General features: G+C 43.1%; 2 protein-coding genes across 5 annotated transcripts in view; one reads left to right on the top strand and one right to left on the bottom strand.

Annotated features, from left to right (window-relative positions):
• Positions 1-15186, bottom strand: part of LOC120554234 (zinc finger protein 501-like) — a 223975-nt gene that overhangs the window by 16597 nt on the left and 192192 nt on the right. For 2 of the 4 annotated variants that reach the window (XM_039792993.1, XM_039792996.1), the window contains one exon: positions 5988-6061. The exons of 1 other annotated variant lie outside the window; for it this stretch is intronic. In XM_039792993.1, the coding sequence (XP_039648927.1) occupies positions 5988-6061 (74 nt within the window). The remainder of the gene's footprint in view (positions 1-5987; positions 6062-15186) is intronic. One more of the 4 variants, XM_039792997.1, reaches the window with a different exon arrangement.
• Positions 1-15186, top strand: part of LOC120554212 (gastrula zinc finger protein XlCGF57.1-like) — a 443376-nt gene that overhangs the window by 258061 nt on the left and 170129 nt on the right. The window lies entirely within an intron of this gene.

Below are 15186 nucleotides of genomic sequence, written 5' to 3'. Positions count from 1 at the left end.
TACAGAATAAGCCTTTAAATCAGACAAATAGCAGTTAAAATCCCTCCGATTCAAAATCAATAAAAAGTTTATATAAAACGTCATCATGTTGAGTCGATTCTGAACCAATCAGCTGTTCGATCAGCTGAGGGCCGGCGTTTCCCAGCATGCCCTGGGTCCACCTCGCGTCCGCCTGGCTCTTGCAGTTGGTGAAAAGCAACTGCGCTTACTCGCGCGTCTGGGAACTGCGCCGCCTTTGGTCTCGTGAGATTATCGTTGCCCACGTGTGCATGACGTCAGAGCAAGTCGGGATCAAGTTGGACACAAATCTAACCGGCATGCATTGGGCGCCGATCGCCGGTGATGTATTCTGCGCAGATCTGGCTCATCCCGAACGAGCCTACTCTTTGCAGACGTTACCGCTCGGTGTTTGGCTAGCTAACAAGCCGTTAGCCTGTTAGCTTGAGCTTTGTCTGAAGGCGCCGAGCAGCCAGCCAAGGTCCGACAGACACTGTCACATTCCGCACATCCTCCGCTCAGTTTAACTGCTAACCCCCCGGTACCGGTCAGAGAGGCGTGTTTACTTTGTGTCTCGGTCCTCCGGTGCGTCCAGCGACGGGCTCCGGTCAGTTTTTAATTAACCTACATTAGTAACAGTTAATTTTGTTACGGTATGAACTTAATCCTAGGAAAGGCAAAACAATATAAAGACCTTTGTAACGAAATCCAAAACTTTATAAATGCAAGGCTTTATTATTTTTTATTTAATATATACACCGTTTCCTTTGCAAGCACCGTCCTCCCTCGGGGAAACCAACCAAACTGAACGGGAATGAGAGAGGAATGAATAACACTTTTATTATACTCATCACATTTAGTTCACAATAGCGTTGTAAGTTGTGTTTGTACTCTATTGTCCTCCGCCAACTTGTCCTCATATGTGGCCAGACCTTCAGACACCCATTCTAAGCGACGACCTAACGTTAGCTTATTAGTAGCGCAGTGCGAGACGTTTTGGTTTCTTTCCTGACGACTGATTTTTCTGATTTCGCGGATTTCAGCTTGGATGTTTAGGGCCAGAGCTTGCTCGCCTATGGATTTATAACAACACACCATTTTGTGCCGCACTCCACGGTCAAGAGCGGAAAGAAAAACACTGACGTAAGCAGCACCTGTACTGTCATATAACCTCTAAGTCACACGGAGTAAAGTGTAAGGTCACAAAACACAGAAAGCATTTATTCATATTATTACGGTATTTATTTAATCCTACAAAAGGACACAAAATAATTGAAGACCTTTGTAAACGAAATGTAAGACTTTTAAGGCCTTATTTTTAGAATATTGAATTTAAGACATAAGACCCCGCGGTTACCCTAAATAGCGAGCAAAAGTTAAAAGATTTCTGAGCTCTTGTCACAGGAGAGGTAGGCAAAATTCCCTTTTGTTCAAAGTTAAATAGACAACATGTATTTTCCATAGCGTTTATTCCCAAAATTAATAAAGCAAAAGTAAACAACGCAACATCTAATGGCATCTAAAAGATCTAAGCTAAAGGACAAAAACGATGTGTGCGGGTGAAAGATGGCCACATGGCCTGGCCCAGACCGAGAACATTTAAAAGAAGACTTGAGTCTCCTTTGCGGCGTGTTCTATGTCCAATCAAGTCAAAGGCTGTATGACGGGAGGTTTGCTAACTATTAAAGGGGTGATAGAATGATTATATAGGGTATTTCACACTGTTCCTTATGGTCTCCTAATGGGGTATGTAACATTAGTTGGGCTGAAAATGGCCCAGTTGATATTTTATTGGCCCTTATGCATCCCTGTGTTTTGGCCCTATTTGTAACAAGAGCTTTTCTTCCAAATATGGTATGGTCATGAATATTTAGATGAGCGCGCTCCTTGGTTGAGCCTTAGCCCCGATACACAAACATATAGACGCGCGCTGATTGGTTGAGCGACTTCGCCATATACACGCATTAGAGGTCGGTGCTGCGATTGGTTGAGCGAATCCCCAATACACAGACATTAGAAACGCCAGAATCTCATATTCCAGACACTGCAATGTTTCCTTACCAAATTCACTTCTGAGACGCGGTTTTGCGAGAAATCAACTATATAAAGCTCAAATATGTGCCGTTTACAAAAATGGATGGCTAATTGCAAATTTGGTAAAACTTTGTGTCGGAGTTCAGCTGCCGTGTTGCGGCTCGCCGCCTGGCCTGCCTTTCTCCACAGACCCGGCTTGCTGTGAGCTCGATTGCGCTCCGGCACGGCTGCTGCAGCCCACAGCACCTCATACCCCGCCAAAAGTCACGTCGCTTGACGCCGCGCTTCTCTGACAAAGCTCCAGGGCCTGCATCTCCTCTCTTCCTGCTGGCTAAATGGCCCGTGTGTGAGAGCGCGGTCAGCGAGCTTGTTACACCAGCAATCTCTTACCACATGTTACACACATGTCACACCACTTATACAACATATAACTATAGGTTTTATAAACGCTAACAACGGTGTCGATTTCAAGTTAATGAATATTTGTGAGCTGTAAGGGTTTCGTTAGCTGCGACTGTCCCTGCAATCCTATGTGTACAGATTGCGGCTAGTTAGTTAGCTTCATTTTTGGTCGTCGTAATTCGGTATATTTACAGTTTGAATTTCGTCACGCCACTTATACAACATCTAACTATATGTTTTATAAAGCTAACAACGGTGTCCGATTTCAAGTTAATGAATATTTGTGAGCTGTACGGGTTTCGTTAGCTGCGACTGTCCCTGCAATCCTATGTGTACAGATTGCGGCTAGTTAGCTTCATTTTTGGTCGTAATTCGAGTATATTTACAGTTTGAATTTCGTCACGCCACTTATACAACATCTAACTAAATGTTTTATAAAGCTAACAACGGTGTCCGATTTCAAGTTAATGAATATTTGTGAATTCCAGAGGAATTCTATGAGGAGGCTAGCTAGCTCTCATTGATAGAGCTCCATCCAGCCGCAGGCTCTATCAATGAGACTCATGGACTCAAGCGGCGTTTATTTTCCCAATCGTTTGTTTAAATAACTCAACACATTATAATTACACACATTATAAGATTAACTAGAACCTGTGGTAAGAGAATGCTGGCGTAACAAGCTCGCTGACCGCGCTTTCACTCACATACACCGGGCATTTAGCTAGCTAGCAGGAAGAGGGGAGTTGCAGGCCCTGGAGCTCTGTCAGAGCAGCAGCGTTTGGTAGTAGTCCACCAGCCCAAACGGTGACTTTGCGCGGGTATGAGGTGCTGTGGGCTGCAGCAGCGTGCCGGAGCTCAATCGGGCTCACAGCAAACCGGGGTCTGTGGAGGAAGGCAGGCCAGGCGCGCGGGGCAGCAACACAGGCAGCACCCGCCTCTGAAGTCCGACACACAGTCGAACAAAATTTGCAATTGGACATCAATTTTTGTAAAACGGCCCATATTTGACCTCTAAGTAGTTGATTTCGCGCGATAAAAAAGTCTCAGAAGTGAATTTAATGGTAAAATAGCATATGAACAATGTATACATTTTCTGAGATCTGCACCCCCCATTCCGATCAAGACTAACTGATCTCAGGTCAGTTGTGTAGCCGCTATGTAAATGTTGGGGCGTGACCGTTCTCTTAATACACCCAGGGGCTGACAAAGGTTCCGGTTTTTGGGAGGTTGACGTCAACTTCCAGCTTTGTTGGGATTCGCCCGTTTTCAGCGGCAGTTTCAAAATATGAAATTTTCATAGTAAAAGGGTGTCAATGGGATTTTGAGCTTCTATGTATGTCCTATTTACCCACCGAACTGTCGTTATTCAACTATGACAGGGTAAAATCGGTTTTGCATTCTATCACCCCTTTAAAGTGTGTATGTCTGGATGTTTAAAGTCAAATCTGTGTAAGTTGAGGTACCAGGTTAGGAAAGAGGAGCCTAAACTAACATCAACTTAGCAGTTTGGCTACCCAATAACTTGACTAAAACAAACACTATGTCTGGATGCCATTAAATCAAATCAATACATGCACATTAACAGAAGGTAAACAGTTGACAGCTTTCCTTTCTTTTTAGTAAGCAGTGGCTTCCTTCGTTGTGTCCTGCCATAGATAACCTGCCTGTTCAATGTTTTACGTATTTCTATTTAAGGTAGACTCATGAACAGAGATGTTAGCCAGTTCCAATGATGCCTTAAAAATCTTTGGCTGTCATTCGGGATCGTTTCTTGACCTCACTGATGAGTCTTCGTTGTGCTCTGGGTGTCATTTTGACTGGGCGCCCACTTCTTTGTAGACAGTAGCGACAGTCCCAAAGTGTCTCCATTTGTGGATTGTTTGCCTAACTGTAGACTGGTGGATTTCTCAAGTCTTTGAAATAACTTTGTAACCCTTAGCCAGCTCCATGCAAATCGACAATTCTTGATCGCAGATCCTCTGAAAGCTCATTTTTGGCGAGGCATGGCTCACATAAGCGTGTTCTTCCTGTGCAGAGCGAACTCCAAAAGTTTGAGGGGTTTGTAATCAGTCAAAGTAGCTGTAGTCCACACCTCCAAACTCATTAGACTCCAGGCGCGCTAAAACCTGACTCCATTTAGCTTTTTTGAGGTCATTCATTCAAGGGTTAACATACTTTTCCCACAAGCAGTATGAGTTTGTTTATGTTCCCAATAAAGACATGAAAGATCAAGAAATGTTGCGTAATTTTAGACACATTAGATTTGTAAATACCCTTGACTTAGATGACGATCAGATCACATTTCATGACAAATTTACTCAGAAAACAATGAAATTCCAAAAGGTTCACATACTTTTACTTGCCACTGTATAATCTCATGTAACCTTTGGAGACTTCATTCATGTTTAGAGCGGTTAAACCTGACTGTGGTTCTATGCTCTCCTTCCAGACTAGAGACCCACTTCAAACCGCTAAATGGTTTCTTTTATGTGGGTTCTCATGTGTTGCTGTAAATTTCCACTCTCTGTAAAAGCTTTCTTACAGAGTGAGCAGCTAAATGGTCTCTCTCCTGTGTGGATTCTCATGTGTATCTGTAAACTGCCACTGACTCTAAAAGATTTCTTACAGACGGAGCAGCTAAACGGTTTCTCTCCTGTGTGGATTCTCATATGTACCCGTAAACTTCCACTCACTCTAAAAGATTTCTTACAGATGGAGCAGCTAAATGATTTTTCTCCTGTGTGGATTCTCATGTGTGTCTGCAAATTTCCACTCTGTGTAAAAGCTATCTTACAGATAGAGCAGGTAAATGTTTTCTCTCCCGTGTGGATTCTCAAGTGCTTATGTAAACTTCCGCTCTCTGTAAAGGTTTTGTTGCAGAAAGAGCAGCTAAACGGTTTCTCTCCGGTGTGGACTCTCATGTGTTTATGTAGACTTCCACTCTCTGTAAAAGCTCTTTTGCAGATTGAGCAGCTAAATGGTCTCTCTCCTGTGTGGATTCTCATGTGTTGTTTCAGATGTCCCCTCTGTTTAAAAGCCTTCTTACAGACTGAGCAGCTAAATGGTCTCTTTTCTGTATGAGATCTCACGTGTTGCTTCAGATGTCCACTGGTGCCAAACCTTTTCTCACACGTTTTCCCACCAGTACTAAATCGCAAATCACTGACAGGGGCTTCATCGCTACTCAGGAAGTTTAGAACTGACTGAGGTTCTCTGGCCTTCTTCCAATCAGTACTGTCATCAGTCTCAGTTTCTGAAGAATCTCTAGTCTCGTCATCAGTAACTCGTTGTAAATGTGTATCTGGATCTGATTTCATGGCTGGTTCTGGTCCTCCACAGTCCTCTGCATCACCTTCTGTTTCCATCGGTTTAGGTTGTCTTTGATGAAGCTGTGAGAACTGAGGTTTCTCTTCATCATCTTCACTCTTCACAGGGACAGGAGTGAATGGGAACTTGGTGATATCAGCCTTCTCCGGCCCTTGAAGCTGCTCTCCCTCCTTACTGATCCAGAGTTCCTCCTGTTCTTCTTTAATGTGGGGGGGCTTCGTGTCCTCCTGGTCCAGACTGGAGCTCCACTCCTGCTGATGTTCTTCGCCAACAATCACTTTCTGGACATCTGAAGGTAAAGCTGGAACACAAACAAACAGCCATTAATGTAAATCTTAACAATACTTTGCTAATTGGCTACATTCACTCCGATAAGGACACAGGTTCATAATGACTTCATCTAATTTACCCCAGGTCCCCAACATCTGAGCCCAACTCTTCTCGCTGCTGAGTTTTTCGCCTGGAGCTAGTACACTCCCACTCCAAAAACTCATGCCTCCACCCTTCTCTCAAACCAACTGTAAACATTTGTGAGTCTGTCTGAGAAAATTACAGAGCTGGAAGGTAGGAAAACTCTGCTGCACCAGATCAGAGAGGATGAGGCCCTGCTCAATTGCGCGTCAGCTACGGCAAATGAAACTTACCCTAGAAACTTCGTGGAGCACATCAAGTTTCTAGGGGTTCATATGTCTGACCGCCTGACCTGGTCCCTGCATATCTCTTCCCTCATCAAAAAAGCCAACCAAAGCCTGCACTTCTTAAGCAGAGTGAAAAAGGCCCATTTCAACCCAACAGTCCTCACCACATTCTACAGGGGAACCAGCAGAGCAGCAGCGCCTCAGAGAAAAGGGCCCTGAGGAGGGTGGTGAGGTCAGCTGAGAGGACCACTGGGGTAACGCTGCCACCTATTGAGCGGCCTTTCAAGGGCTAACAAAATCACCAAGGACTCTACACACCCCTGCCACAGTTTGTTCTCTCTCCTGCCCTCAGGCAGGCGCTATCGCAGCCTAAGGAGTAGGTCTGTGTGGTTCCGCGACAGTTTTTTTTCCGAATGCAATCAGACTATTGAACAGCGCCACACTGTAAACTGAGACATTGTGGAATGTATGTATGGGTGTATGCATGCGTGTGTGTGTATGTGTGTGTGGGTATGTATGTATGTATGGGTAAGTGTGGGATATGTGTATACACATGTGTCTTTCTACATCTCATATTTTTAATTGCTAGCTATCTTATTTATATATCATATTTTACTACACCATATGTATTTATTTAATTATAAATGCATTCTTCTAGCTGCTGATGGGGTTTATTATGTCTGTTTTTATGGTGGTCCTATGCAACGTAATTTCGTTCTACACTGCACTTCCTGAAGTGTTCTTGGAATGCCTGAATGAAATGCTACAGCTCATGCTTCTGCCTCTATACCTTCCTTGTATACCACTATTCCAGGATCTGACGCCACTCCTGTCCCAGCCTTCCCTTTACATAATCTAATTCTCATGAAAATTTTAATTAGGGCCCAAGTGCCGACTGACGTCGGCCGGCAGAGGCCCTATTGAAACTGAAGGAATTATTATTTTGCGCAATGAATTGCCTTTTTGGGGACCTGACCATACTCAAAAACTCTGGGTTTCTTAATTAGGCATGCAGAAATAGATCGCTAGCGCCCCCTACAAAACTTTGCCTTCCAGTATGTTAAATGTAGACATGTGTCAAGACGTACAAAAAAGCCTATTGGAGCCATATCCTAAACTCAACAGGAAATCCGCCATACTGAATTAAAAGTTCGAAATTAGTGCATTTGTTTGCCATTTCCACACATGGTACTTTAACGAACTCCTCCTACAGATTTCATCTGATCAACTTCAAATTTGGTGCATGCCATCTTAAGACCTTAAAGATGAAATATTGTTAAAAGCTTGAGTTTTGTCACAGGGCCTGGCCGTGGCGGGGTCATTTTGTGCGTTTTACTATCGAAACAGGAAGCGGTTGTAACTCGAGTGTACATTTTTCAATCTTCAAGTTTTAAATGATTCATAGGACTCCAACCATGAGGACATCTTCAGGCCAATACTGACTCAGTCATAGCGCCACCTGCTGGCAACAGGAAGTAGGCCTAAAATTCAAGTTGCAATACTTTAACAAACTCCACCTAGAGATTTCATCCGATTGACTTCAAATTTTGCGTGTGCCACCTCAAAACCTTAACGCTGAAAAAAGTTATCTGAAGCTTTAGTTTTCGTCGAACAGTGTGGGCGTGGCGGCCATTTGGAGTTGTATCTTAAGTGTACATTTTCCAATCTGCCCAAATTTTCTCATGATTGACAGGGGTCCAGTCTTGAGGATATCTATATGTCAATTTGGACTCCTAGTAATAGCGAGGGGGCGCTGGCAGCAGGCAACAGAAAATCAGCCTTATATGACAAACATCATCCAAATTAAATGAAATTTACAATATGTGGCCTAGATTTCATATTGAGGCCTCTGCATTTTGGCCCATCCCCTTTTGTAACGCATGAACCGTTTGACCTCAGATCCTCTTTACTACAGATAGCGCATTTCAAACTGCGCCAATGGTATGAAATCGTACACACTTCCTGTGTCCTAAATGGGCGTGGCCTCATTTGAAAGTGTAATGAACGTAGTGTGGATGGATGAAAAGTTAAATTTGTAGAACTGATTAATATTTTCTTTTCCTAACGTGATATTTACACAGCCAAAAGACAAATTTAGCATCACAGATTAGTTTTGTTAGAGCACTCACAAACGTTAGCTTATTTATGTTGTCAGATCTCACGATCCTGAGACAGCCCCCCTATGCGTTAGCCACGCTCCTTTCATAACTATATTATTCCCGTTTACATGTAGCCATGCAAAATACGATCAATTCGGCTGTGAGCCCACTTTCCTGCCTAAATCAGTCCTATCAAATAAAGGCAATAAAAGCCCCAAAAAAGAAAAAGAAATAAAGAGTAAGATCTTTTTTTTAAACACAAACCTCCTAAAACAGCTGTTGTTAAACCTACCATCATCGTAAAATACACTTCATTTAACACCTCACAATAACTTGTTTTACTAGGAGCACCGTAGTCTCTAACTTGGTCTTTTAGGGCCACAGGCAGAAAATTTAGGGGCGCACACCTTAAATTTCCGCCTGGCCATAAGTAAATGGCCAGGCCAAGCAGCCTAAATACATTTTTAAAGCGGCCTCCGCTCTCTGCTGTCACTCTACCTCCCTCACCGGTCAGCGGTAAATGTCAGCTCTGACATTAGCATTGATGTAAAAATGAAAATAAATGAATAAGTCAATGCACAGTCAATTAAGTGATATCCCGCAGTTTTCAAATAAAAAGCCTGTCCTTTTTGTCAGCGACAACACTGAGGTCGATTTTGTGACAAGACCGAATACTTAAACGTTAATCTAAGGCTAACTCCATCAGCTATTACTACGCAGCTTTTGTATGGTCTTACAAATAAACTTGCAGTTCACCACTCATGAATGGATTATGGACTGCAACATCTGAGAGATATTTCTCTTCGAGGTTAAAAGTTCTCTTGCGGTAACAGCAGACACGTGCAGAATTACATCGGTACTACCGGGGACCAATTCACGGTAAATCAATCGGTGCCAAATGTCGGTAACCTGAAAAAGAGGCATAAGAGAATAATACACACAACACACACAGAAGGTGCGTAACAAACGGAAAGTTACATTGCCTCTGCAGTTTGTTGAAGTCACAGTGAGACACGGCAATGCTGGTAAAGCGGACACAGGTGTGGTTACACTTTTCAAGACTTCACGCAAACATCATCTGCTGCATTATAATATAATTGCAAGATCGCCGCGCAGTTAATGTTACACTTCCGAGACGGACAGGCACTACGGTCTTCTCTAAGACAAAAGTGTTCATATGCTTTACATAAAACATCGAAGCGCAATAATTAAAAAACGGTCATGAAAATAAAACAGGCTGAAATAGAATAAGATACAAATACAAAAATAAAAGTTACAGTGTAGTGTAATAATTGAATTTTTTTTTTTTTTATGAATAGGTTGTAGGCACGGGTTTAAGAGGAGAACCAGATGCCAGTTATTAGGTCTGAAGAGGTTAGTTATACAGGAGAGAAGCCATTTGAGTTCGTAGCAAAACCTTTCACAGTGCTCATTTTTCATTTTGTGACTTTCGATTGAATAGAAGACTATTTTTACTGTCATATTCCATTCATATTGTCCTAAATATAGTGTTAAAATCTTGTCTCGTTCTCTTGAACCCAATCTCGTGTATCGTCTCATGAGCCGAGTGTCTCGTCACACCCCCTACAACATCCTGATTTTCACCAACAGCGCTGTTTCGCCATGGTTGACTTTTACGGATGACGAGTGGGACGCCAGGAAAGGGAGACACACGAGTGTAAAAGACATTACCCACACAGTTGACTAAGACTTGTCCAAGATCAGGACTAGTTGAGACCGAGTCCCAAAAAGTTTGAGTCCAAGTCAAGACTGAGTCCAAATGAGAGATGGTCAATACCGAAACAGAAAAATAATCCTCTTCAAACCCACTCACTTACCTGTTCGTGATTTATGTGATGTGAGAGACAGTATACCTTCGATTTTAAGATCATCATTTTGCTTTATTATTTGTAATAATCAAAAAGCAGGTGCAGAGTAATACAATACAGGATCAAATTATGCCATATTATTTACTTAAAATATCAAATGGAAATGTTCCTATTCTTGAACTTATTACTTGTCCTGAAGAATTTATAGTACAAAGTGCTCACTGACATTGTGTCTGTGGCCAAAATGAAAATGATTGATGCCTGATGATTGTGGCATATGATACAGACAGGCGTGTACCAGGCGTCCAATCTCGATGCCTGTTCTACATGGATTATGGAAATATACTCGCACGGTCTCAAACGTGGTCACAAAATGCGACCATTTGATTGCAGTCTGAAGCCCTGCACCCAGAAGTGATTCTTCCGTTCTGCACGACTTCATTGTGATTCGGTCTACATACACTAAACCAATACCGGTCTCGACATTAACGGTTGCCCTTGGCAACCAGAATGAGTCAACTGGCAACCGTTTCGTGGCCTCTGGTTGACCCCGTCGGCAACCACCTGCTCAATATTTGAGTATGTAAAAATAAATAAAAACTTACAAAACCGTAAAAATCTAATTTTAAAACAAGTCAATATTTTATTTGGTTGCCTCCGTAAAGACTACATTCGTACGCAACACAACATTTCCGCTGATCTGCGAACACACGCACCAGCATGTTGCAAGGGTGAAACAAAAATGAAATTGTTTGACTGTGGAATAAAAAAGTCAAATGATAACCCGTCGCCATCACAAAACAATCCACACGAAGGCCTGCTGAAACTGCCGAACACGAACGGAAGAAAAGCAGAAACTTTGTGAAGGTTTCGGAGGCGAAGTATCCCAGTATCTTTGAGAGGGACTGGAAATAATATTGCAAGCCATGTACAACATACACTGCCGTCAGTGACAAAACGATATCGCTCGTTCAGGGAAATAGGCTAAATTTTTCCGAACCACAGGGCCGGAAAAACACTGGAATTCCAAGCAACACGAGAGGGCAGCTAAAGCCTATGATGAGGTGGAGAGCACACGGACAGGCACACCCATACGAGGAGCGTGATGGACACCGCCATTCGGACAATTATGATCAAACTTTTTATCACAGTTCACTACATTCTCAAAAGCGAAGACCCCTTTACCTCATCTCCTGGATCTCCAAAAAACGGCTATGACTATGAAGTCATTTTTGTTGCTATGAACGTGTATAGTGCGTTTGTTGCGGAGGGGGATGGGGGGGGTCAATCGGCCTGCAGAGAATGTCCATTCACGCAACATCAACCGCCTCCGTCCATCTCTCACATCTGATAGCACGGCCGCAGCACTCGCTCCTCTCTACCTCCAGACTGATCTCGTTCACATCAGCACACCCACCCGTACTCTCAGGTCTTCCACTTCCATACACCTCACTCAACCCTCCGCCCGTTTGACCACCGTTGGGCTAAGAGCATTCAGTCGCTCAGCCCCCTGCATCTAGAACTCCCTTCCACCGAATGTCTACAACACTGACTGTCTTCCAGTTTCAAAACTCATCTAAAAAGAAAAACCCGCACCTTTTTAAACTGGCATATTCTCTGTACATGTACATATGTTCACATCAATTGCTGGTCTGATTTTTTTGCTTTGTAAATATGCCCTGTACCTTTTATGAGCGACTGTTATATTGTTTTGAACTTAGTACATTGTTTTTTCTTGTAAGGTGACCTTGAGTGCTTTGAAAAGGTGCCTATAAATAAAATGTATTATTATAGACCTTTTTCACGGCAGACATGTTGACATGTCATAGTAGGAAAAGCACAGGTGTATTCAAAACCATTACTGATGGCTGCATTCCACTTAGGAGAGGCCCTGGTATTAAACCATTAATGATGGCTGCATTCCACTTAGGAGAGGCCCTGGTATTAAACCATTAATGATGGCTGCATTCCACTTAGGAGAGACCCTGGTATTAAACCATTAATGATGGCTGCATTCCACTTAGGAGAGGTCCTGGTATTGTGCATGCTGACTCGCTGAAATAGCTTACTGGGACACTTGATGGAACTGAGCCATCGTTAAGGTTATCAATTTCAGCTGTGCTTTTCCTGCTATGACTAGGGTTGGGTACCAAAACACGGTTCCACTATGGAACCGGTTCCTACGCAAACGGTAGTATTCGGACCGGATTAGAATGCAAATTTCGGTTCCTCATTTCGGTTCCGACTGAAATATTTTCCCTCTGTCGCTCTGGACAGCAGCAGACTCTCTTTTCTTTCTCCCTTTTCTGCCGAGTGGCGCACGGGCCTGCTCGCAGTGTGAAGCGCGTGTCCGCGCTATTCTCCGCCATGCATTCTACTCTACTACTATCACGGCTTTTTGTACACGCTCCGAAACGGACGTAAAATATCACACTTTCTCTGTAGTCTACCCTTAGCTAGCTACCTTAAATGTATGCTACTTTTAAAATGCCATATTTTCCCTCTGGACTCACCAAAACGGACGTAAAAGCATATTAACCATTCACTGCACGTGATTGCTAGTAAACATATTACACTTGCTCTGCTAGTCTATCGTTCAGGACAAGACCCTGTAGCCTGGTGGTGGTGGAGGCAGGACAGCCTCCCCAAATTGTCTGCCCTTTCAAACTCCTACCTGTGTGTACAGGCCTCTTGGACACCGTCTGAGAGAGTTTTCTCCTGTGCAGGACATGCCATACGTGAGGAGAGATGCAGTATATTGCCAGAGAAGGCAAATATGGTCATTTTTCTGCAAAAGAACTGCTAAAGTTTGAAGCTGGTTGGCATACCAACTCAACAACATTTATATAGTTGTTACTTGTTAATAGTGTAACTGTTATTCATTGTTACATTTTTGTAGTTATGTGTTAGGTGACTTAGGTTTACTTATTGTATATTTAAGTACTTTTAAAACGTTAATATATTGTTAAATTTAAATAATTTTCAATTTTAAAAAAACTCCATAAAAGAGTCTTTCTTTGATCGGTTCAAGAATCGGTTTAGGAATCGGTATCGTTTTAAAAGTACCAGTTCGGCATCGGAATCGTAAAAATCCAAACGGTACCCAACCCTAGCTATGACAAGTCAACATGTCTGCTGTGAAAAAGGTCCATTAGTGCTGTCAAACGATTAAAATATTTAAATCGCGATTAATCGCATTAATGTCATAGTTGACTCGCAATTAATCACACATTTTTATCTATTCTAAATGTCCCTTGATTTGTTTTTGTCCCATTATTTTTTCTCATTTTAATGCTCTTATCAACGTGGAAAAGTGGATCGGCTTGCTTTGAGCTTTTGTCGCCTGGCTTTGACGAGAGGGCGGAGAATTGGCATCAGCTGTGTGCTTGGCCATCAAGTGGTATTTCAGACTGGACATGATGCGATGATAGCGCAGTTCAGAATTCTTATTGGCCTCCATTTTGGCATCTCGCGCTCGCCATCCATTCAAAACGTAACGTTAGCCCACTACTCTTTGGCCATATATATATATATATATATATTTACACACACACACACACACACACACACACACATATAACACACACACACACTTCAGCCTCCAACCTGACAAACACGCACATTCCCAAGGAATTCATGAAGCCATAGAGCAGGCTGGAAAATTGAAGACTGGTGGAAAGAGAAGCTTGGTGGAATGGCATGCGATGGATGCAGCAGTAAACCTAGGACGAGGACCCGAAAGAAAGAAAATGCTGAATTTTTTTTCAGTGGTGGGGGATGGGTGGGGGTGTTGACAAAAGTCTCAAAATCAAACAGGGTGGACGGCACACGCTGGACTCCTCATGTGCAACGTGCTTTGGAAGTCCTTGCCACATAATAGGAGGTGCTTTGGTCTCAATTTGAGCATGTGGCAGAAAGCCAGGACTGGCCAGGCAATGGCTGAAGTACGTGGAAGAGCAGCATTCCTAAGAGACCGCCTTGAGAGACTACAGAATTGTACGTTTTCTCCATTTCCTCAGAGACCTGCTGGATGTCACCTCAAATCTCAAATCTTGCTTTTCAGAGGGAAAAGCAGACTGTGAACGGCATGCTAGGCGCATTGAAGACAACAAATCTGGAGCTCACTGCACTGAAACGGTCACCAGGCAGCGAGTTGCCAGGATTTGATGCTGCCCTCCAGCGAGACCCAACTGGTCTTCAAGTAGGGTTGGGTACCGAAACCCAGTTCCACTATGGAACAGGTTCCTAGCCAAACGGTAGTATTGGGACCGGATTAGAATGCAAATTTCGGTTCCGAGTGAAATATATTCCCTCTGTCGCTCCGGACAGCGGCAGACTCTTTTTTTTTTCCTTTCTCCCTTTTCTGCCGAGTGCCGCACGTGTCCGATATTCTCGGACATGCACTCTACAATCAGTGCTAATAGACGGCTATCTGTACACGCTCCGAAACGGACGTAAAAACCTCACACTTTCTCTGTAGTCTACTGTTAGCTAGCTACCGTAAATGTAGGCTACTTTTAAAATGCCATATTTTCCCTCTGGGCTCACCAAAACAGACGTAAAAGCATATTAACCATTCACTGCACGTGATCGCTAGTAAACATTACACTTGCTCTGCTAGTCTATCGTTCAGGACAAGAGCCTTGTCTCCCCATTCAAACTCCTACCTATGTGTACAGACCTCTTGGACACCGTCTGAGAGAATTTTCTCCTGTGCAGGACATGCCATAAGTCATGAGAGGTGTCGTATATAGCCAGAGAAGGCAAATATGGTCATTTTTCTGCAAAAGAACCGCTAAAGTTTGAAGCTGGTTGGCATACCAACTCAACATTTATTTTGTAGTTACTTGTTAATAGTAA

This window comes from Perca fluviatilis, chromosome 24 (genome assembly GCF_010015445.1).
Source record: "Perca fluviatilis chromosome 24, GENO_Pfluv_1.0, whole genome shotgun sequence".
NCBI lineage: Eukaryota > Metazoa > Chordata > Actinopteri > Perciformes > Percidae > Perca > Perca fluviatilis.
This window is presented reverse-complemented; position numbering and strand designations above follow the sequence as displayed.